The 23,020-nt window shown below is 46.6% G+C and overlaps 1 protein-coding gene across 1 annotated transcript; it reads right to left on the bottom strand.

Annotated features, from left to right (window-relative positions):
* Nucleotides 1–15,670: 15,670 nt before the first annotated feature.
* On the bottom strand, nt 15,671–18,563 carry ZCCHC3 (zinc finger CCHC-type containing 3). Its single transcript, XM_036323375.1, has one exon. It carries the CDS (start codon nt 18,366–18,368, stop codon nt 17,133–17,135), a length of 1,236 nt encoding a protein of 411 aa, XP_036179268.1. The 5' UTR covers nt 18,369–18,563; the 3' UTR covers nt 15,671–17,132.
* Nucleotides 18,564–23,020: the final 4,457 nt, after the last annotated feature.

Below are 23,020 nucleotides of genomic sequence, written 5' to 3'. Positions count from 1 at the left end.
TTACAGTTTAAAAACAAGAAAACAGCCCAGCCGGTGTGGCTCAGTTGGTTGAACCCAGGCTCCCAGAGGTCCAAGGTTTGACAGGGCACATGATCCGGTTTGTGGACTCTAATCCCCAGTGCAGGGCATGCAGGAAGCAGCAAATTGATTGATGTTTTTGATGTTTCTTTCTCTCCCTCTCCTTTCTTCTCTCTCTCTTAAAAAAAAAAATTAAAAAGACATTTTAAAACAAGCAAGAAAATACTTTAAAAATAACACTCAATTTCAATATTAAATATATTACTTATATCTAAAAATTTTACTAAATAATAAAATTTTAGCCGAAACCGGTTTGGCTCAGTGGATAGAGCGTCGGCCTGCGGACTGAAAGGTCCCAGGTTCGATTCCGGTCAAGAGCATGTACCTTGGTTGCGGTCACATCCCCAGTAGGAGGTGTGCAGGAGGAAGCTGATTGATGTTTCTCTCTCATCGATGTTTCTAACTATCTCTCTCCCTTCCTCTCTGTAAAAAATCAATAAAATATATTAAAAAAAATAATAAAATTTTACTAAATAATAAAATTTGCAGTTACCACACTTTGCAGTTTGTTCTGTTTTACTGTTTTATTTTTTAAATATGTTTTTTATTGATTTTAGAGAGGAAGGGAGAGGGAAAGAGAGATGGACACATCAATGATGAGAGAGAATCAGTTATCGGCTGTCTCCTGTACACCCCCCACTGGGGATCGAGCCCACAACCCAGGCATATGCCCTTGACCGGAATCGAACCCGGAATCCACAAGCCAATGCTCTATCCACTGAGCCAAACTGGCTAGGGCATGTTTTACTGTTTTAAATTTTAAGTGCAAAAGCTTTAAGTGGTTGCATGAAATGAGAGAATTGAAGCAACTCAAGTTCTGGTTCTTCAGCTTCATAATCACTGTGCTTTCATTGTTTATTTGGAATCTATTGTTTAAACACAGACATATGTTGTACCAAAGGGTCTGGAGACACAAGTGGTCAGGAAAAGAGCTTTAACAATTCCAGACTGTTCTAGACTTAGTCTCAAAACCAATTCGTGTAGTTCTGTCTGACTTGGCATGTGGTAGGAGCTGAGTTAAGGAGTGCTCTGAATTAACTTCCTTGTAGAATATAATTTATAGTAGTGTATAAGTAATTAAAATATCCTGATTTAAAGCTTATAAATATATTATTTAGACTCAAGTTAGGTCAACAACTTGATCTTTGGGGAGGGGAATTTTGTCACTGACATGGTTTAGAATTATGGGCACTTGGTGATAATAAAATGCAGATTAGCCCTGGCCAGTATGCTCATGGTTGGAGCATAGGCCAGTGCACTGAAGAGTCTTGGGTTTGATTCCTAGTCAAGGGCATCTATCTGGGTTGCAAGTTCGACACCCCCCCCGCTCCAACCCCCAACGGGGCAAGTGTGGGAAGCAGCCAATTCATGTATCAGGGACACATGGACCTCTTTCTCTCTCCCCCCCCCCCCCCCCCCCACTTTCTGTAAAAGTCAGTGGAAAATATCTTTGGGTGAGGATTAACAAAATAAATGCAGATTGACTCTCAGTCAGTTTTTTATTGTTTTAAATGCTCTGCAGACACAGCCCCACTTGGTATGCCATAGCAGAGCTGAAGCTCCATGAAATCCAAGGACCCACCTGATTTCCACTCTCACCATTGTATCCCCAATACTCAGCAGAGTTTGGCACAACATAGACTCTGAATATCTGTTCAATGAAGGGAGGAAGGAGCCACTCAGGTACCATTCACCCACCCCAACTGTCTAGCTCCAGGCATCAGTCTGCAAACTGGCATGGTCCTTAAGGACATTCATAATAAAGAACCAGAACAATAAGAACAAGATAAGTAATTTTTGATTCATGATTCATCTAAATATCTTTAAAAATTCAGAGATTATGGCCCTAACCGGTTTGGCTCAGTGGATAGAGTGTCAGCCTGCGGATTGAAGGGTCCCAGGTTTGATTCCAGTCAAGGGCATGTACCTTGGTTGTGGGCACATTCCCAGTAGGGGGTGTGCAGGAGGCGGCTGATCAATGTTTCTAACTCTCAATCCCTCTCCCTTCCTCTCTGTAAAAAAAAATCAATAAAAAAATATATTAAAAAAAATTCAGAGATTATGTGTACGTGTGTGTGTGTGTGTACTGTGGGGCTCTTTATCGAATAATGGTATAGAACTGTACATGTGGTTCTCGAGCACTTAAATATGGCTAATGCAAATTGAAATGTGCTGTACAAAATTCTCACCACTTTTAAAGGCAGCATAAAATGTAAATATCACATTAATATTTTTTCTGTTCATTATATTTTGCGATAATACTATTTGGACATATTGGGTTGAATAAAATATGTTAAAATTAATTTCACTTGTTTTCTTACTTTTTTACCTTTTTAAATATGGCTTCCGGGAAATTTAAAATTGCACCTATGGTTTGCATTATATTTCTAATAGACAGTATTAATATAGAAGATGGAGGTTTTCCTGGTCTTTACCTGGCAAAATAAAAAGTTGGCAATTCTTTTGTCCATTCCCAAACTTTAAAACATGTTCTTTTTGCAGGGGCGGAAGAGGATTATTTTTAACTTCTTTGTGAAGTCTCAAAGTCTCAAAAACCCGTCAAATGCTGGGTTGCCAATCCATGAGATATAGTTTGAGACTCAGAGAAGCGTGAGGCAGAGAGGAGAGACCAGAACTGGGGGCACATTCACAGTGAGAGGAAGACGGCATCAGAGTCATTTTAGCAGCATCTGCACGACTGGTGGAACTGGTGCGTAATCAGACTGGGAGAAGGAAGGGGAAGGTGACTAGATGGGAGAGAATTTTATCTGGATGATGGGTTCCATCTGGTGATTCTGAAATCACACCCCATTGGTCCATGTCTACATCTCCTGGAGTATAATCCTTAGCCCCCACCATCTGACTCTGAAGTTCATTAGACTTTTCTCTTTGGGGCTGACTAATTTATCATAGGAACGGACACTGTTAGTAATTATGCTGGAACAACAGAAATAAACTGAGACTGCCTGGGTAAAGTGGGAAGTCATCCTCACCTTATTGACTAAATTATAGCGGATTCTCATATTTCTCAGAAGTCAAGAATGGAAATACTAGGCAGGGCTTTAAACAATCAACGCAACCAGGATGTTAAGTCAGACTTTGTTCAGTGTTATGTCTTTAGGGAGTTTCTTTATCTCATTTGCCTCAGTTTCCTCATCTGCAAAATTGAAAGAGCATAATAGGTCAGGACATGGGACATGGTAAAGGTGTAATGAGCGGTAGCTATAACAAGAGCAACAACAAAAATACTGTGTGTGTGTCTTCTACTTAAAAAAAAAAAAGAGAGCAAAAAAAGGCAAAATTATAGAGACAGTAAAAAGATCTGTGGTGGGTGGAGCTTGGTGGGGAGAGGGTTGAATGGGTGAAGCACAGAGCAGTGAAACTCTTCTGCGTGATACTGTAATGGTGGGTAGAGGGCATTATGCATTTGTTAAAACCCGGAGAATTTAATGCATGAAAAAATTTAAAAAATCATTTAGGACATCTGGAGAATCCCAAGACAGAGCGTAGCATGTGACAAAACAATGAACTGTATTACAAAGGTATGAAGCAACCTCACTAAAAGGGACCGGGGAAAGGCTGCTGACTTACGTAACTTAGAAATGAGCGGAGTGTGTAAAACTAAGAGCATAAGAAAGTGCCCAGAAGTATTACATTCTAGTTGATAAAATTTCCCACGGGGGTATGGGTTAGCAATGCTGACACTGCTCTATATGTATACCGTAACTGAACAATTAAGTTGACAGATGGTGGTTCGGGGGAGCCAGGTTCCTCCCTGTTGGAGTAAGAATTTACTGATAAGCAAGAGAAGGAGGCTAGAATGATTCATGTAGTAATGGATGAGAGTTGGAAATATAAATATGAACTCGTGTTTACCTTAATATAGATACAGGTGGTTACATACAGAAATATGTATAGATATGTGATAAATATGGATTAGTATATATACATATATTTCTTTGTTCTGTTAGTTGAGAAGGTTTCAAAGAAGCAACACCCCAACAATGAGCACACTCAGGTTCAGATCTTGGTTTCTAATGTCATTCTCCAATAGGAGGAATCAGGGCTGAATTCATTGAGAAACGGCTGATTCTAGGACTGGGGCAGGAAATGTGTAAGATGAGCCTGGGGCATCATATAGTGCCAGAAAGTAAGAGGATATTAAGGAACAACAACAACAAAAGAAAAAACATAGAAAGATGGGGGCATGTCAAAGGACACAGGAGCCAAGTGAAAGAGCTCGCAAGGCCAAAGATGGAACAATTTTTTTCTTTTCTTTTTTTAAATTGATTTAGAGAGGAAAGGAGAAGGAGAGAGAGAGATAGAAACATCAATGATGAGAGAGTCATTGATTGGCTGCCTCCTGCACGCTCCTTACTAGGGATCGAGCCCGCAACCCAGGTATGTGCTCTTGGCAGGAATCGAACTCAGGACCCTTCAGTCCGCAGGCCAATACTTTATCCACTAAGCCAAACTGGCTGGGGCCAAAGCTGGAACAATTTGAGCAACAAAATTTAGAACTGAGTTATAACGTAAAGTGTGAAATAAATACCTATGAGTCCATAGTGATATAAATAAAGAACTGAATAAAAAACAGAGGAAAAGACAAATCTGAAGTGTGGGCTAAGCATCATCACTTCCTTCCGAGGAGGACAGCATGAAAAGGGGTAAAAGAAAAGAGCAGAGGAGAAACCTGACAAACACTGCCTTAGCCAAGTGGTCCAGGTCAGCACCCGCAGGGATAACTCAGGTGGCTGGCTGTCTGAGAGGCTGCCACAGCCAGGAGGAGCCTACGGAGACATGAGATCCACACAGTGTGGCATATGGATGGGATCCCGGGGTAGAAAAAGAACATTAAGTAAAGAAATCTGAATAAACGGTGAACTTTTGTTAATACCAATGCATCAATATGGATTTACTGATTGTAATTAATGTAAAATGTTTAAGAATGGAGAAAACGGAATGGATGGGAGATCTAGGAACTTTGTATTGTCTTTTCAGTGTTTATGTAAATCTAAAACTGTTCTATAAATACAGGTTTTTAAAAAAAATGGCATAAGGTTTTACAAAAAGACATTCAGTATATCTATACTTTAGAGCATCAAAGCCATTACACGGCCTACCTTAAAAATGGAGTTTCTTCAATGGATTAAGAGAAATATTCATTTATCCTACAGTTTTAATATGCTCTGAATCCAGGAGTTAAACTGTCCAGTAAAAGTCAGCTACCAGTTACTTAGGCCAATGTCTCATGAACTCAGCATCAGCAACTCAGCAGCTTTAATTTGCATGTATTTGAAATACAAACAAGGCAAGATGACTAGTTCTTTACTTTAAATTAAATGAAAATACCTATAATGAAAGAAAGCCATAGGACAGATATGGATTGGCTAATTCTTCATTGCCTAAAATTGCTTTAATAGAGAATGACATATATTGTGTAATTGGAAGTTTTGTTCTTCTTAAATAAAATACCAGCCAAAGATTATTCAAGGTACAACGGACAGAGGCGTTACTGCTGGTGTCTTCTAATTTGGAGAATTCCTTTTTTTGAAAAATCGAGTCTGTTGCTACTTTGAAGCTAGGAAAGCAGGATCGAAGCTCATTGGTAATGTCCGTGGGCCGAGGGCGGGCTCTAAGCTAAGGAACGTGCCCATTGGTGGGCTGCCGGCAGCCGGAGGGCGGGGGTGCCCGGGATGGAGCGCGGAGCCCGGGACGGAGCTCGCAGGCCATTGGCTGCGTCGCTGGAGGATGGTGTAATGGACCGCCAAGGCCTGTGCAGCCCGTTTCTACGGCAACGGAGTCTTGAAAGAGCCACTCAGATTTCGGCGTTCGCCCCCAACTCCCCCTTCCGGAGGGGGCAGGGCCGCCTGGATTTGAGGGCCGGTGCAGGATGCGTGGGGGCTGGGAGTTAAGGGGACAGGGCCTTCTGCAAACCCATCTAGCCAAGCAACGTTTGAACTGGGTTCGAGGAACCTGGCCTGCACGGTCCCTGGTAAAAAAAAAGCCAAGCAGGCGTAAAGAAGAAAGAGAAAAATGACATGTAATTCCACCCTTTACTGCCCTCTGCGCTGGTAACGCTTCTCATGCGAATGAACACAAAGCCTGGCACAGGGTAGTAATTTAATACTCACTGGGAGGAGGACAAAAAGGAGGAAAAGGAGAGAGGGAGGGAGGGTCCAGGATGCGGGCAACGTGGCGTGAGACCAAGTGCCCGCCCCCTTGGGCGGAAAGTCCGTAGACAGACCCCCAGAGCGGGCGGAGTATGACGGCCTTGGGGTGAGCGATTGAAGGAGAGGGGTCGCCTGTGCACTGCGAGGAGGGCGGCGGCGGCAAACAGGATCGCGACTCCAGGTATCGGGGAGACCTGCCTCAATTGTCAGACCCCCCGAGTTCGCATTCCCGCTAGCTCTGCCACTCACCGGCTGCCGGTGCTTCAGCGCCCCGGATCCCAGTGTCTTTGTGTTTGGGGAGAAATAAACAGTACCTACTTCATGGAGTTGGCGTCAGAACTGAATTGAGATAATCCACGTCAAGTTCTTAATACGATGCCTGAAACAGTAAACGTGCCCTCACGGGTAGCTATTATCATAATGTTCGAAGGGGTAGGATTCGCCCGTGTGGAGGGAAGAGGGAGGTTATCACTGGTGTAGGTGAGGAGGGAGGAGCAGTGTGGAAATCCTACAAAAGACACCAGTTTGGATGTCATGTCATGTCGTACAGAAAAGCATGGGAGGTGATAGCCAGGGAGCAAGAAGGAAAAAATAACGATGATAGTTTACTGAGGGCCTGGCCCTCTACCAAACCCTTTACATGAATTAATTGTTTCATTTCATTTTTTCACCCGCCCTGTTGAGGCAGTTGCCATTAAACTCATTTTTCTGGTAAGAAAACAGGCCTGGAGAGGTTATGTGGCTCAGAAATGACACAACCGAACAGGGGCCTGTATGGAGCCCAGGACAAGAATACAGCTGGAGTCCCATAGACTGTATGTCTCCAAATAGAAGTTATATATCAGTCTACAGCAATGTGTTAAATGAAATATGTTCTGCTCCTTGACGAATATACCTTCATAACAACCTGGAAGGCCAGGTTCAAATTAGAATTCCAGGACCCTTGGAGCTCTGGGCCGGAATGTGTTGGCCTGAAACTGGACAACAAATGGGTCCGGGCTGCCTGTCACTGCCTGAGCCAATTCAGCAGAGCAGGGTTGAATCATGGGTGAGCGTTTATTTCAGTAACGCCAGCGGTATGGGAGAGCAGCCGCTTATTCATGAAAACCTGCTCTGCATCCCCCATAAATCAGCCGTTTATATGAGGTAGAAGGACAAAGATTACATGGGGAAGTAGGCAAACGGAATAGAATGGGTGTAATGATTACAGATTACAGGCAATGTGGGTTGGGAGAGGGGGCTGCAAAGGGCTGTAACAAGGTTGTTAATCTTTCCATGATAATAGGCAGTTCTTGGATGAGAATGGACCACATTTCGAAGTTAACTCCCAGATCCCAGCCAGATCAGAATATGCTTTTTTAAAATCAGAACAAAACAATCATGGTTAACAGAGCATGATTAATATTTCTCATAATTATAGCTAGTCCCCAGTATTCTATTTCTGCTCCTAACAAGCCCAGGAGAGCTACCCTCTGGGTCCTGCATCCAACCTTTGTCCAGCTACCCCCCACCTCATCAGTGAGGGACGTCATGTCCAAGCTGTCTTGCAAACAGCTACTTTGAGACCTAAGCCTCAGGTCTATAAGGTGGTGCATCAGGTGGTGCAGCTTGCCCTCAGCCGAGATGGACCCAGGAATGAGGCTCATGGGAGGCAGCTGTCATGTGCCCACAAAATCCTCTCCCTGCGCCCTGGGGAGAGTTACCGGGGACTCAGGGCAGGGGCTACTCTTGCTAGGGGTAAGGGAGTGTGGAACCCAGGCATTCGGAATCCAGGAGCCTGGTGCTCACCTCTGTGGGTGGGGGTGGGCCTGACCTCCCAGGCTGAAGGGAGCCCTACCAAAGGCCAGAAGACTGAAGGAGTGAATTAACTTTTTAAAAATATATTTTATTCATTTTTTACAGAGAGGAAGGGAGAGGGATAGAGAGTTAGAAACATCGATCAGCTGCCTCCTGCACACTCCCCACTGGGGATGTGCCTGCAACCAAGGTACATGCCCTTGACCGGAATCGAACCTGGGACCCTTGAGTCCGCAGGCTGACACTCTATCCACTGAGCCAAACCAGATAGGGCTGAATTAACTTTTTTAAATGAATGGATAAGTCCTTCTTCAGTGTAGAGTCAGTGATGACTGTGTTTAAGGGTATTATTAAAGGACAAGTAGCCTACCCAGGTAGCTCAGTTGCTCAGAGCATCTTCCTGGTACACCAAGGTTGTGGGTTCAATCCCTGGTCAGGGCACATAGAAGAATCAAACAATGAATGCAAAAATAAGTGGGACAACAATAATAAATGTCCCTCTCCCCTTCTTCTCTCTCTTAAATCAATAACTAAAAATGCTTTGTTTTTTTAAAAAAATATATTTTTATTGATTTTAGAGAGGAAGGGAGAGGGATAGAGAGATAGAAACATCAACGATGAGTGAGAATCATCGATCGGCTGCCTCCTGCACAACCTCCACTGGGGATCGAGCCCACAACCCAGGCATGTGCCCCTGGCCGGAATCAAACCTGGGACCCTCCAGTCTGCAGGCCGATGCTCCATCCACTGAGCCAAACCGGCCAGGGCTAAAAATGTGTTTGTTTGTTTTTAAAAGAAAAGTAGACATGTCATGATCTGTAACCTCAGCTAAGTAATTTCTAGATCATTCATGCCATAAATATTTATCAGGCTTCCACTATGTGCAAGGCACAGTCCTAAATGCTGGAGCTACAGCCAAGAGCAAAAAAGTGATGATTCTTGCCCTCTCTCTCAAAGCTCAAAATTGAGAGGCAAAGGCAGATATTAATCAAACCATGGCATAAATAAACCCTAACCCTAACAGTAAGCTAAACTGTTGGAAGGAGAGGAGAATGTAAGAGAGAGGGTTTGGTCTAGAAGATTAGGGAAGGCTGCATTTAGGAAGTGGCATTAGAATTGAGCATCAGGGAAGGGAAGGGTTAACCACATGCCAGGGAGGGTGAATTCCTGGAATGACTATCAGGAGCCCAGCCAGGGTTAGGGGGTGAGACTGAGGAGGCAGGCCTGATGGGCCCCAGGGAGGACACAGAGTCTTTGAAGGTCTTCAAGCTGGGGAGTTAGTGATCACATTTCATTTTGAGGACTATTTTTTTGGATTGAAGGAGACCAAGCTTGGAAGCAGGGAGCCCGGAGTTGGTTGCTGTAGTTAGAGTATTAAACTTTCCTATTAACGTTTCTTATTTTTAAACATAGAGGAAATGGATTCCTGTCTTTGCAGAGTCTACAGGAATTTCTTTGAAGTCGTGTTGTGCTTTGCATTGATTTTTGTTACTTTTTTTTTTTTTTTTGGCCAGAGATAACATATGAAATAGTTAAAACAAAAACAAATTCAAAAAGCAAAATAAAAACCACAGGAATATACCACAGAAAATAAGTTTTCCTTCCATCCCAAACCCCAAATATGTAGATCTTCTCAGAGGCTACAACAGTTACCAATTTCATTAATATCCTTACAGAGTTATTTGTACATAAATAAGGATATATATATTTATTCCATCATTTAAAAATTGTAATACATGTATAAATAACATTGAACACTTTACATCTTATGATTTTTGTCAAGTATACCTCAATAAAACTGAAAGGTAAAATTAAAATGTAAATAATAATATACCATATCTTGCTTTGTTCACTTTAAAATGTTGTCCCACTTATTAGAGCCCACCCGACCAGCATGGGTCAGTGGTTGAGCGTTGACCTATGAACCAGGAGGTCATGGTTCAATACCCAGTGAGGGCACATGCCTGGGTTGCAGGCCTGATCCCCAGTAGGGGGCATGCAAGAGGCAGTCAATCAATGCTTCTCTCTCATCATTGATGTTTCTATTTCTCTCTTTCTCTCTCTCTCCTTTTCTCTCTGAAATCAATAAAATAATATTTTTAAAAAGATGTGTCTTAGAGACTATTTCATATTAATACATAATAGAATTGTTCCTTTTAACAGCTGCATAGTGTACCACTATTTGGAAGTGCCATAGACTATCTAATAGCTCCCTATTGCTAGACAATCAGATTGCTTCCTGTCTTTGGTACCCAAAGTAATTCTTCAGTGAACATCCTGGTACATTCGTCTTTGTTCACATGTCCAAGTTTAGCTATAAATGACTGCTGTATTAAAAGGTTACGTGAATTTTAAAATTTGATAGATAGTGCCAAATTGCTTTCCAAAGATATTACTCCATGTTTTATTTTAAAATGCTGCAAAATTTCCATTCTCTATAATATATCTGTATTTTCATGAAACCTGTCCTCCCCAAATATTCTTAGTTACACTGACAAGCCAGCAAATATGCTGTATGGATGGGTTCATTGGCTTTGCACAGCCTGGTACACTCCCATGGAGCTACTTTCAACTTGGTATGATCTGACCACCACTCATCATCCGCCACTCCTTACTCCACAGTACTGAGCTCCGCTGGCTGCCATGCCCGCACTGACATGCAGAGATGGAGTCGGCACCCTGGCTGAGCAGGAGGTCCCAAAGGAGCCCAGGAGCCTCCTGTAAAAGGAGTTGAATTCACTAAAATTAGGAAGATTAGTTGTTCCTTAGTCTGTCTCCTGCTCCCTCATTCTACTCTAAAAGGCCCTCGCTGCCCTGACCGGTGTGGCTCAGTAGATAGAGCCTTGGCCTCCGGACTAAAGGGTCCCAGGTTTGACTCCGGTTAAGGGCATGTACCTTGGTTGCGGACACATCCCCAGTAGGGGGTGTGCAAGATGCAGCTGACCAATGTTTCTCTCTCATCGATGTTTCTAACTCTCTATCCCTCTCCCTTCCTCTCTGTAAAAAATCAATAAAATATATTTTAAAAAAATAATAAAAAGGCCCTCGCCAATAACCTCTACATTACTCCATCCAATGGGTACTCTTCAATTCTTCGACATTTCTCCGTCAGTTTTACTTGACCTCTTGCAGCACTCAGTACAGTTAATTCCTGCCACTTGTAACTCTTCTCCCTGTTTATAAGTCTTTACACTTTTGTTTTCCTTCTCCCTTCCTGGCTGTCCCTTATTAGTTTGTCACAATGCCCTTTTCCATCAGGGGAAACTCTCGCACAGAGTTGCTTAAGGCACAATCCAAGTTGCTATAATTTTTCTCCCCTCTGCTTTCTCTCATGACTCATTAGGAGAGTGTAAAATAAATTTAATGGGTCATATAAGTATTTAAAAAACAATGAAGCAATAGAATAAAAAAAAATATCAGGGTACCCACCCAGACTGGCTCAGTTGGTTAAGTATCGTCCTACCTCTTGCACTGAAAAGTTGCTGGTTTGATTCCCAGTCAGGGTACATGCCTGGGTTGCGGGATTGATCCCTAATGGGCAAGTGTACGTAAGGCAACCAAGATCAACGTTTTTCTCTCACATCAATATTTCTCTCCCCTGCTCCTCCTCCTCTAAGCATGTCCTGGGGTTAGGATTTAAAAAAAAAATCAGGGTGCACTACCCACAGTTTAGTATTATATATATATCAAGGGTGGGGGAGCTTTTTTTCTGCCGAGGGCCATTTGGATTTATAACATAATTCGCGGGCCATACAAAATTATTAACTTAAAAATAGCTGGCTATATTTGGTCAAACATTTAATTAACTCACCTTGGCAAGGCCAGACCAAATTATTTCTTGAGCCTTATATGGCCCATGGGCCAGACGTTCCCACCCTTGATATATATTGTTTACATATTGTTTTTTTTAATATATAAGCACACACATGCATACATGTCTCCGATGGCTGCAAGGTAAAAAGTACGTATTAATGTGGGGGGTAGATAAAGAGTGTGAAAGCTATTGTTAAAAGACTCATGTATGTTTATTTCTCAAGCCCAGTACTTTTCTTAGAATTTAAGACGGTGCATATTGAACCACCTAATCCGCACCTTCTCTTAGACATCCTCTATGGAGACCTCAAACTCAACACAAACTCGAGGCTTTCATCCCAAACTTGGTTATTTTCTCCTTTGTTCTACATCTCAGGAAATGGCCCCACCATCTTTCCAATTGCAGAAGCAGGAAACCTGGAAGTCAATTATGGTACTTACCCTTTCCCAGCCCATGTCTACCTTGTTGACTTAAATGTCTAAATATATCTTTACCCTGACTGCTTTTTGCTATCTGCATCATCCAGGTCCAATTGACCCGTATCTCTCATCTGGGTAAACTGTACATCTTTCTACTTGGGCTCCCCTCTGACCCATTCTCTACAATGTCTCCTGAATGGTATTTAAAAAACACAGCCCTGATCATGTCACCTCCTCGCTTAAAAATCCTTCAATGGCTTCTCATCATTCCTAGACTCAAATTTTTAGAGTCTCTCTCTCTCTCTCTCTCTCTCTCTCTCTCTCTCTCTCTCTCTCTCTCTCTCTCTCCCCTTTCCCTAACCCCTTCCCGCACTTCTTTGCCTCTCTCTTTCTCCTAAGCTCCAAGGGCCCTTCTTTTTCCTTTTGCCTCTGTAACTTGTTCCCTGAGTTCACTCATGCAGCTCAGCTGGCTCATTTCTTAAAGAAATAAAAAAAAATCTAAACATGGCTGACCAGACCCTGTGTGAGACCCCCAGCCTTATTTCCTACCATCATCTCCCTCCCCGCCTCTGTATTATAGCCACACCGGCTGGGCTGGATAAGGTTGGTTGGCAAACAACATCCATTCCCACTCTGTTTATATGCCTTCCTGTGCTACACATATGTGCTACATATTTCCAGACTTCTCTTCAGGTAGGGCTCCAGCAATTAGATATACTTGCATGAGATTTGGAAGGTGGAAGGAAGGCAGAAGTCACAGTTTTGGCTATTTTTGCTTGTAAGCTTGTGGAAACACCAGCTAATGGTCTCTGGCTTCAAGAACTTGACATGTCGCTGTCCTGGCAGTAGGTTTCTGGTCCTAGCATCCTGCTCTTGGGTGGCAGGTTCAGCGGTGTGTTCTCAAACTCAGCCTTTCCAGTGGTGAGCTCCTGGTTCCTTTCTGACCATGAGAGGTAGTAGCTCCCCCGGCAGGTCAGTTTCTATGGTGTTCTAGGAGTCATTCCTAATCCTCAGCGAGGGCCCATCACTTTCTTCACTAACTACAATGGTTTCTGTTGCTAAACCTGGACTCCACTTGATTTCTGGATTTGGCCAGGGCTCCTCCCATTACAGCAGTGGTTCTCAATCTGTGGGTCGCGGCCCCTTTGGGGGTGGAACGACCCTTTCACAGGGGTCGCCTAAGACCATCGGAAAACACATATATAATTACATATTGTTTTTGTGATTAATCACTATGCTTTAATTATGTTCAACTTGTAACAATGAAAATACATCCTGCATATCAGATATTTACATGACGATTCATAACAGTAGTAAAATTACAGTTTTGAAGTAGCAACGAAAATAATTTTATGGTTGGGGGTCACCACAACATGAGGAACTGTATTAAAGGGTCGCGGCATTAGGAAGGTTGAGAACCACTGCATTGGGTCGTTATTCTTGTTATCCCCTTTGTCTAGACTAATACCCGTCATCCCTTTACCCTCACCCCATCTCTCAATTAACTCCTTATATATCCTTTCAATCTCAGTTCAAACATGTCCTCTGGGTTGCTATCCCTGACCCCTAAGACCAGATCAGTTTTCCTTGTTAAACACGATATCCCTGCATGTTTCTTTGAATGCATTATCATAGTTTGTAATTAATGTACCTATTTGTGTGATTCTGGAATTTGAGCCCCAGGGGACTTGACTATTTTGTTTTATTCCATTGCCTAGAAAGAGTTAGTGCCTAACATAACATGTTGAATGAATGAATGAATGGAATGGAGGCCAGACTATAGGGCGTTAAGACAAAATCAAACCTCTTAAATAGCACTGACAAGGGACGTGCCACCTCCTCTTGGCATTTTTCCAACCACATCTTCTCTTACTTTCCAGATTGAACATGCTGTGTGTTCCAGGTCTCTGCACAGGCTGTTTCTGTGCTTGGATCTCTTCCCTCTTTACTTGGCTCTTATTCATCCTGCAGGTTTTAGAGGAGACATCATCTCTGCTAGGAAACTTGTACTTCACACAATTCTGTACGTACTGTATCCCCCCCCCCCTCCGAGTATTTAAAAGCACTTATTATTTTTAAATTGCTTGTTACTTATCTGTATCTCCTTCTGCAAGTGCACTAGTCTTGTTCATGGGTATACGCAGAGCAGCGCCCTGCACGGGGCCTGGCAGCTAGTCCGCCAGCCTCAGTCTAGGATCTCAGCACACTCCCCTGGAGCCCATGAACAGTGAGGAATTGTAATTTGGGGGCTGCTAGATGGGGAGAGGAAGCTGGGGGAGGTTTGTTCCGCTCCAACCCTTGGCTCAATCCCCAGAACGCTAGGCAGGAGGCCCTGGAGCGGGTTCTGTGGGGGATGGGCAGGGAAAGTTTCTTCCTCCGCTCCCTCCAGGAGAGTTGCAGGGAGGGGCGGGGAGAGGGAAGATCCTTCCTAAGAGGCTCCTTGGCACAGTGCCCGCCAGGAAGAAGGGGGAGGGGAGCGTGATGAATGCAGGCTTTCTCCTGCCCACTGGCCTCCAAGCGCTGGGAGGGAGGAGAATGCAAGGCAGAGAAGAGAGAGATGAGGGGGGCGGGGGGGGGGGGGGGGGGGGGGGGGGACAAGAGGGAGGAATCCAGGAGGGAACGGTCTGTTTGCTTTGGGAGACAGGAAGGAGAGGGGCTGAGCTAGCTCTGAAAAAAAGGGTTCCCCAGAGCCAACCAGGCCCCAACTACACCAGATCAGCTCTGGAAATATCCTGAAAGCATTCTCAGAGAAGCAATGCACTGGGAACTTTCTTAGGATCATAACATCTCAGAGCTGAAAAGTCCTTCAGAGGTTTGGGGCTGGGGTCAGGGGAGGGAATCTCCAGGATTAGATCAGTTTGGAGGTCCGAGTCAGCTCTCTGCTCGAGTCCGTGGACTCTCTCTTCCTCCCTTACAGCTAGACGAGATGGCATTTTTAAAAAGCCCATGAATACTTTGCATCCAATTCCTGGCACTTACAACTGTAAGATGACGAAACTGACATCTTCCCTGTCCTCCCACTAGTTTGTAATTTCTCACGGACAGAGTCCCTCTCACTCATTTTAGTACCAATCGGAACTGTGATTCTCAAAACTGCCCGCTCGTCAGAACTGCTTGGGGATGCTTGCTGAAAACGTTTCCCTCGCTCCGGTGATTCTGATTCTTTGGAGCCGAGTTAGGGACTGCAAACTTGAGTTAAGTGATTAGCACACTGGGTTTAGGGAGCAACTCCAAAGGGCCTGGTTCCACAGGGTAGGTGCTAAGTGCTGGCCTGCAGGGGCTGGAACTGTACGTGCAGGGTAAACAAGTGGTGTGAAGGAGGAAGCACGTTGAACTAGGGTCTGTGTACCCATGCCTCTAATACTTTGAAAGGAAATAGTGCAGCAGAATTAGCAATACAAAAGATAAATATTTATTCAGAACAAAACTTTTTAACAATGGATTTTACATTCCAAGCCACAAGGAAATAGCAAAACTGAATGCAAAGGGAAGACAAAAACCCCAAGTAGTGTATTGTCTATTCTCCTTTAACTTGGTAACAGCTGACCCAGTGCTCTCTCGCATGGCCTATTTCACAAGTACATTTTAAAGTTCACAACTCACAATTCTGGGTTAAAACAGCCTTTCTCCTGAGAGTCAGGAGTTTGCAGATGAACTCCATTAGCTGCTTCTCTGGGGTGTCTAACTATTGAGACTAAGGTGCAAATGTAAACCTTTACGAGGTTTCCTTACACAGGAGCACCCCCATTTCTCACTGGTGGCAATGAATGGGGAAGGGAAAGGCCCCCAAAGGACCAGGCACACTGTAATCCAGGTGTGATACCCCAGGGAACAAGTGCACCCTGGATTATGTTCTTTTATCCCTTCTCTGTCTCCCAAGTATTCAGAAGCCCCTGCGACATCTTTTTCTGCTTTCTGGCCCAGATGGCACATTATTCTGGAGAGATCAGACTTTCCGGGCCCTCAAGTGTTGAGGAAAATGTTGTGAAGTGTGAGAGGTAGTGGAATGAGCACTGGCCTTGGGGTCAGGGAACTCTAGGTTGGCTCGGGCACCAGACAGCTATGTGATTATGACCCAGTCATTTAACCTCTCTGGGCCGCTTTCACTGTTGGAAAACCAGGGGATTGGTGTAAACCAACTTCTAGGTTCTTTCCAACAGGGAAATTCTAGATTCCATAATTGTGTGGCTCTTCTAAGCCACTGAAAGAGCTGTCACAAAGTCCATGTATTTTAATGCCATAAGAGAGGCCCTTGGCCACCATGCAGAGCTTATTGGACTCAGATTACATACACTTCTAACAACACTGGTTTCACAAATTCTCAGACCACACAGATTAGAAGCAGCAAATTATAAGGGGGAGGGAAAGAGCTGCACAAGCTGGACATCCTGACAGAAGTCACAGTCAACAACGTTTTCAAGTCAACAAACACTGATGGAGCGCAGTGTCTACCACGTGCTGGGCCCTGTACTTAGTGCTAGGACATCAAGATGAGCAAGGCAGCCCAAAGGGCGAAAATTCAGGGAGAAGACAAGACACAGGGAGTAACAAGTACAAACCACCCCCTGTCCCCCAATTACAAAAAAACGAAAACAAAATTCAACAGAGGGACTGGCGACATAACTGCACACTAACAGTTGTCGGTAGTCACGACTGATGAGAGCCACCAATTCAGAAAAGGCTGAAATGGAGTACACTCGGCTTAAGAAGGCAGAGAGAGAGACATCTCTTGTTTAAAAAGATCTCTTTCAAACACGATAGAAAATGGTTTCAAAAAAGGTTTTGGCACTTAAGAGGGGTAAACTGGCTCTGTCTTCACCCTGGCAGGCAGGCAGGCAGGCAGGCGGGTGCTCAGTGCCCGGCCACCCCGGGCAGCGGAGGTGCCACGGAATTGTGAACCGCTTTGGGACACTGGGCGAAGGCGTGCCCCCGCTTGCCACAGAGGTTGCACACGATGCCCTTTCGGCAGTAAGGGCTCAGGTGCCCCTCCTCCCCGCACCTGAAGCACCTGTCCTGCGTGCAGCTGCCGCTCAGGTGGGTCCGGGAACCACATTTAAAGCACGTCTTGGGCTGCCCCTTGTACCAGCTGTAGCCCCGCTCGGCCCCCAGAAAGAAGGCCCCCGGCAGGTGCCGGACGCCGCCCTCGCCCTGGCGCAGCTCGATCTCACACTTGTACTCCCCGGTCCAGATCCCGAACCTGTCGGTCACCTTCACGGGCACGGCCAGCACATCGCAGTGGCGCTTGAGCCAGGTCACGATGTCCTCCACGTCCACCGTCTCGTTGCGGAAGAGGATGAAGAGCGTCTTCAGGCTGGACCGGCTGCGCCCCAGCACCACGAAGTTGTCCCAGCAGTCCTCCCGCTCGCGCTTCTCCTCGTAGACGCGCAGGAACAGGGCCAGCTTCTCGGCCGAGCGGAAGCTCACGTCGAACTCGCGGCTGCCGGGGATCTGGATGACGGCGTAGATGTCGCCGGGCTCCATGCCGATGGAGCGCAGGATGAGCGCGCCCACCACGAAGTCCCGGGTGGGGCAGGCGCTCTCGTCGCCCTGGAAACAGATGCGCACGAGAAAGCGGCCCTTGCCCGGGCCGGCCGCGGAGCCCGCCGCCGCCGCCGCCGCCCCCGTCCCCGCCCCCGGCTCCTCCGCGGGGGACTCCTCCGCCGGGTCGTCGGCCGCGCCGAGCCGGGACGGGGTGGCCATGGCCGCCCCCTCGGCCTTCTTCCTCCGGCCCGCCTCCGCGGCGCCTTTCTTCGGGCGAGGGTCCGCCGCCTCGCCGGCCTGCTCTCTCCGGCGGCCCTTCGGGTCCCCGCGACTGGCCGGGGGGAAGTCGCCGAGGTCCGCCGCCGCCAGGCCCGCCGGGGCGCCCAGCGCGCCGCCCGCGCCGCCGCCGCTCTCGTCCTCGCGCCGCGGCGGCCGCGACTCGCGGAACTCGCCCTTCTTCCCGGCCAGGTTCTTCACCACCTGGGCCCAGCCCAGCTTCTCGCGGCCGCCCTCCTTCTCCTCGGCGCGGGCCGCGGGGCGCGCGGGGGCCAGCAGCTGCGGGCGCCCCCGCTGCCGCTCCTCCTCGGGGCCGCCGCCGGTGGCCATGTTACCTCTTTCCCAGCATCCTCCACTCGCTCCCGCGGCCGAAGGGCGCCCATCGCGCGCCGTGCGGTGGGTTTTGGAGGCTTTTTTTTTTTTTTGAAATTTGATGCCGCCTCTCCCCGCCCCGCCAAAAATATTTACATGCGGCGCCCGGCCGGCCGGGGCCCTGGTAACGGCCGCGCGCGCTTCCTCCCGGCGCGCCCGCCCCGCCCCGCCCCCGGCACCGCGCGGCCCTGGCTCCGAGGGCTTGGCAGCCGCCGCCTCGCTCTCGAGGATTTGGGGTTTCGCAAGCGGCCCGCGGCGGCGATGTCACTCCGGCCGCGCTCCCCGAAGGCGGGGCAGGCGGAGGATCCTTTTCCATCCGACGGAGCGAAACTCAGCCTCCCGCCCCCGCAGCGGAGCGGACCGCCCCGCGCAGGTTTTCCGCGCTGGGTCAGGAACATTTCAAACACAGAAAGTTGCCTCTTACTGCGAACGTTTTGCCTTTGGACTGTTTTAACTGTCTGGCATTAAATTTTACTGCACTGCACCCCTAGCACACGACCCCTCTGTCCACCCGTCCTTATTTTTTCATAGTAATATTTTTCAAGTAAGTTATACGGCGTCACTTTAAAAAAAGATCTCCGGCACATGCATGATACGGATAATACACTGGGCGCCGGAGCGCAGCGCCCGGGCCGTTCCAAGCGCAGCGCAAGCCGTGCCACGTGGGATCGTCCAAAACAAAACGCTGCCTTTACCGTTTTCCGGGACAGACCTTATGCGGCCCAGCGGCAGAGGTAATGGGGGCTCCTAATTATTAACAGGTGGCTCATATTTATTTATTAAACCGCCTTGTGTCTGACGTTGTGGACCAAGGACTAGTTGCATCTGACTCTCCAGGAAACAATCTTAACACAGATTCGGGGCTGAAGTCAGCACTGGGCAGGATCTTGCTCTCTCGTCCATCTCAAACGGTGTTTTGGAAATGTTGAGAACCTTTGGGGGATGGAGGGACGGGTTTAACATGACCTTTTTGTCAGGTTTGTCTTTCTTCTGCGTATCTGTACATTTCAGGGTGCTTCCGTGACCTTTCCCACTTCAGTGAAAGGAAAGGCGGGTGTGGAGTCGGGGAGGCCCGCGTTGCAATCTGAGAGCTTCACATCTCAGCCTTGTCCCCGGGGCCGGGGACTTCAGTTTTCATAGCTCCAATTTGCTCCTCCTCAACAAAGCGATATTATATCTGCTGTCAGAGGAGGCATGTGGGAGTGCAAGGAGATAACGTGTGTTAAAGACCTTGATCCACGGTGAGTTTTTTATTTTTTTAAAGCTTTTTAAAATACATTTTTAGCCCTAGCCGGTTTGGCTTGGTGGATAGAGCTTTGGCCTGCGGACTGAAGGGTCCCAGGTTCGACTCCGGACCAGGGCACATGACTGGGTTGCGGGCTCGATCCCCAGTCGGGGTGTGCAGGAGGCAGCAGATCAATGATTCTCTCTCATCATTTATGTTTCTCTCTCCCTCTTCCTTCCTCTCTGAAATAAAAAATATATTTAAAAATTTTTAGAAAAAATATTTTTATTAATTTCAGAGGAAGGGCAAAGGAAAGAGAGATAGAAGCATCAATGATAAGAATCATTGATCATTCCACAGTGGGTTTTCCAGGATTGGTTAATTTAATTCCTCAACGATGCTATCAAGGAACAGGTCCCCTCCACTTTCCCCTCTTCCATTCCACCATTTAGTTAACTCCCCTCACAGTTCCACAATTCTGGGAATGCCACACAGATATGACAGTATCTAGTAGCAGATGAGGAAATGTTTTTCTGCAATGTCTCTCTTAAAAAATATATAGATAGCCCTAACAGGTTTGGCTCAGTGGATGAAGCGTCAGCCTGCGGACTGAAAGGTCCCAGGTTCGATTCTGGTCAAGGGCATGTACCTTGGTTGTGGGCACATCCCCAGTGCGGGGGTGTGCAGGAGGCAGCTGATCAATGCTTCTCTCATCGATGTTTCCAACTCTCTATCCCTCTCCCTTCCTCTCTGTGAAAAATCAATAAAATATATTTAAAAAAAATAAAAAAATATACAATTTATTTCAGAGAGGAAGGGAGAGGGAGAGAGACAGAATCATCAATGATGAGAGAGAATCACCTATTCCCCCCCCCCGCCCCCCCCCCCCCCCCAATCGGGATCAACTGCAACCCAGGCCGGACCAAACACATAGGTTGAAGCTCAACCACAGAGCCACCGGCCTGGCTGTAATGTCTATTTTTTTAAAGTGTGATGAAAATCTTTCCCAAAGTCTCTAAATAGACTTTTCACCCTATTCTTTGACCCAGCTTTTATCAGATAACTATGACTAAACCTAAAACTGGCAAGAGAAATGGACCCACCAAAGCCAGCTCAGACCAATCATGACTCTGGAGAGGGAGCTGGGACTAGGGCTGGGGCCTGCCGCCTCTAAAGACAGTGCCTGTGGGAGTTAGATCAAGCCGAGATGGAGGGGAGAAATGGCTGTTGGGTAGGCAACCACCCAGGTCTGCCACATGTTGCTGCCTCCTACTGTTTAACTGTTTTATGGCACAGTGGGCTTTGTAAAAGGGGCTGCCTGACAGTGATTCCTTCAGCCCTAGGGGCAGCCAAGAGGGGCCGGGATGGCCAGGGTACCCAGCTGATTGCTTTTACCATACCAGTCTCTTCTGTTTACCATAGTGTGCGGTGCAATTTAAAACATTTTCCTACGATTTTTAAAAAATATATATTATTGATTTCAGAGAGGAAGGGAGAGGGAGAGGGAGATAGAAACATCAATGATGAGAGAGAATCATTGATCGGCTGCCTCCTGCACACCCCCCACTGGGGAGCGAGCCTACAACCCCGGCATGTGTCCTTGCCCGGAATTGAACCTGGGGCCTTTCAGTCTGGCTGATGCTCTATCCATTGAGGCAAACCGGCTAGGGCTTCCTATGATTTTTAAGAGGAGGAGAAAGTGGGGAGCTCTGGCCTAGTATTCTTTAGTAACATTCCCCTATTCAACGTTAGGTGATTTCAAATTATTTGCTCCCTCCAAATTATTTTTTAAACTGGAATGCACTTTTATTTTATTTTATTTATTTTTAAAATATTTTATGGATTGATTTGAGAAGGTGAGAGAGAGAGATTGATTTGTTGTTCCACTCATCCATGCATTCATTGGTTGATTCTTTTTTTTTTTTTTTTTAAATATACTCTATTGATTTTTCACAGAGAGGAAGGGAGAGAGATAGAGAGAGTCAGAAACATCGATGAGAGAGAAACATCGATCAGCTGCCTCCTGCACATCCCCCACCGGTGGGGGATGTGCCCGCAACCCAGGTACATGCCCTTGACCGGAATCGAACCCGGGACCTCTCAGTCCGCAGGCCGACGCTCTATCCACTGAGCCAAACCGGTCTCGGCCATTGGTTGATTCTTATATGTGCCCCAACCAGGGATCAAACTCACAACCTTGGCCCTAGCCAGTTTGCCTCAGTGGGTAGAGCATCGGCCCATGGACCGAAGACTGAAGGGTCCTGGGTTCAATCCCTGTCAAGGGCACATACCTTGGTTGTGGGCTCAATCCCTGGCCCTGGTCAGGGTGCCAGGGTGCGTGCGAGAGGCACCCAGTTGATGTGTTTCTCTCACATGGATGTTTCTCTCTCTGTTTCTCCCCCTCCCTTCCACTGTCTCTAAAAATCAATGGAAAAATATCCTCAGGTGAAGATTAACAAACAAACAAACAAGGAAGACACACTCACAACCCTGGCTTATTGGGACGGTGTTCTAACCAATGGAGCTACCTGGCCAGGGCCGGAAGGCATTTTTTGTTTATGCTGTATATGGCAAATCTGGGGTGTGGAGAGAGAACTGGAGTGGGGCTAGAGTGGGAGCTGATACTGGAGGCCAGGCACGAGAGGAAAGCAGGGTATGTGTGTGGGTGACGGTAGTAAGTGGCCTGATTCCAGACATACTTTAAAGGTACTGCTGACAGACTTGGATGTGGGATGAAAGATGAGTCAAGGATGACTTCAGGAAGAGCTGTCATTTTGAGAAGGGTGAAAATGTTTCTGGGGAAAGAATGCATGCTAGTTGCCTATTAGGTGTCCAAATGGAGATATTGAGCAGACAATTGGCTGTGTGTGACAGGAATTCAGGGAAGAGGCTGAAGAGGTGAGGCTGGGAAGCATCTGGGTAGATATGGCATCTGCAGTCATAAGACTGGAAGGGAGCACATGGAGTGAAAGCAGGTATTACTGGGGCAATCCAGTAATAAAGGGAGAAGGGGAGGGGCCAGCAAGAGAAGAAAAGGAGGTAGGAAGGAACCCTGACGTGGTTTCCTGGATGCCAAGTTTAGAAAGTGTGCCAAGGAAGGAGTGGCCCACTGTGCCAAGCGCTGCACATAGGCCAGGTAAGAGGAGGTTTAGCAAAGTGGAGGTCACTAGTGGTATTGATTGACAAGGGGAGTTTCCGTGGAGACGGGGAAAGTGAAAGCCTGGCCGAAGAGGCAGAAAGGAATGGCAAACAGTAGGCAAACCTCTAAGAGTTTTGCTGTGAAGTGATGCAGAAATGGGAGGGGAGCTGGATGGAAGTGGTCACTTAAAAAAATTTTTTTAAAATATATTTTTATTGATTTCAGAGAGGAAGGGAGAGGGAGATG

Source organism: Myotis myotis, unplaced genomic scaffold, assembly GCF_014108235.1.
Source record: "Myotis myotis isolate mMyoMyo1 unplaced genomic scaffold, mMyoMyo1.p scaffold_m19_p_9, whole genome shotgun sequence".
In the NCBI taxonomy this organism is placed as follows: Eukaryota; Metazoa; Chordata; class Mammalia; order Chiroptera; family Vespertilionidae; genus Myotis; species Myotis myotis.
The sequence above is the reverse complement of the archived record's forward strand: the minus strand, read 5'-3'. Positions and strand labels throughout refer to the sequence as shown.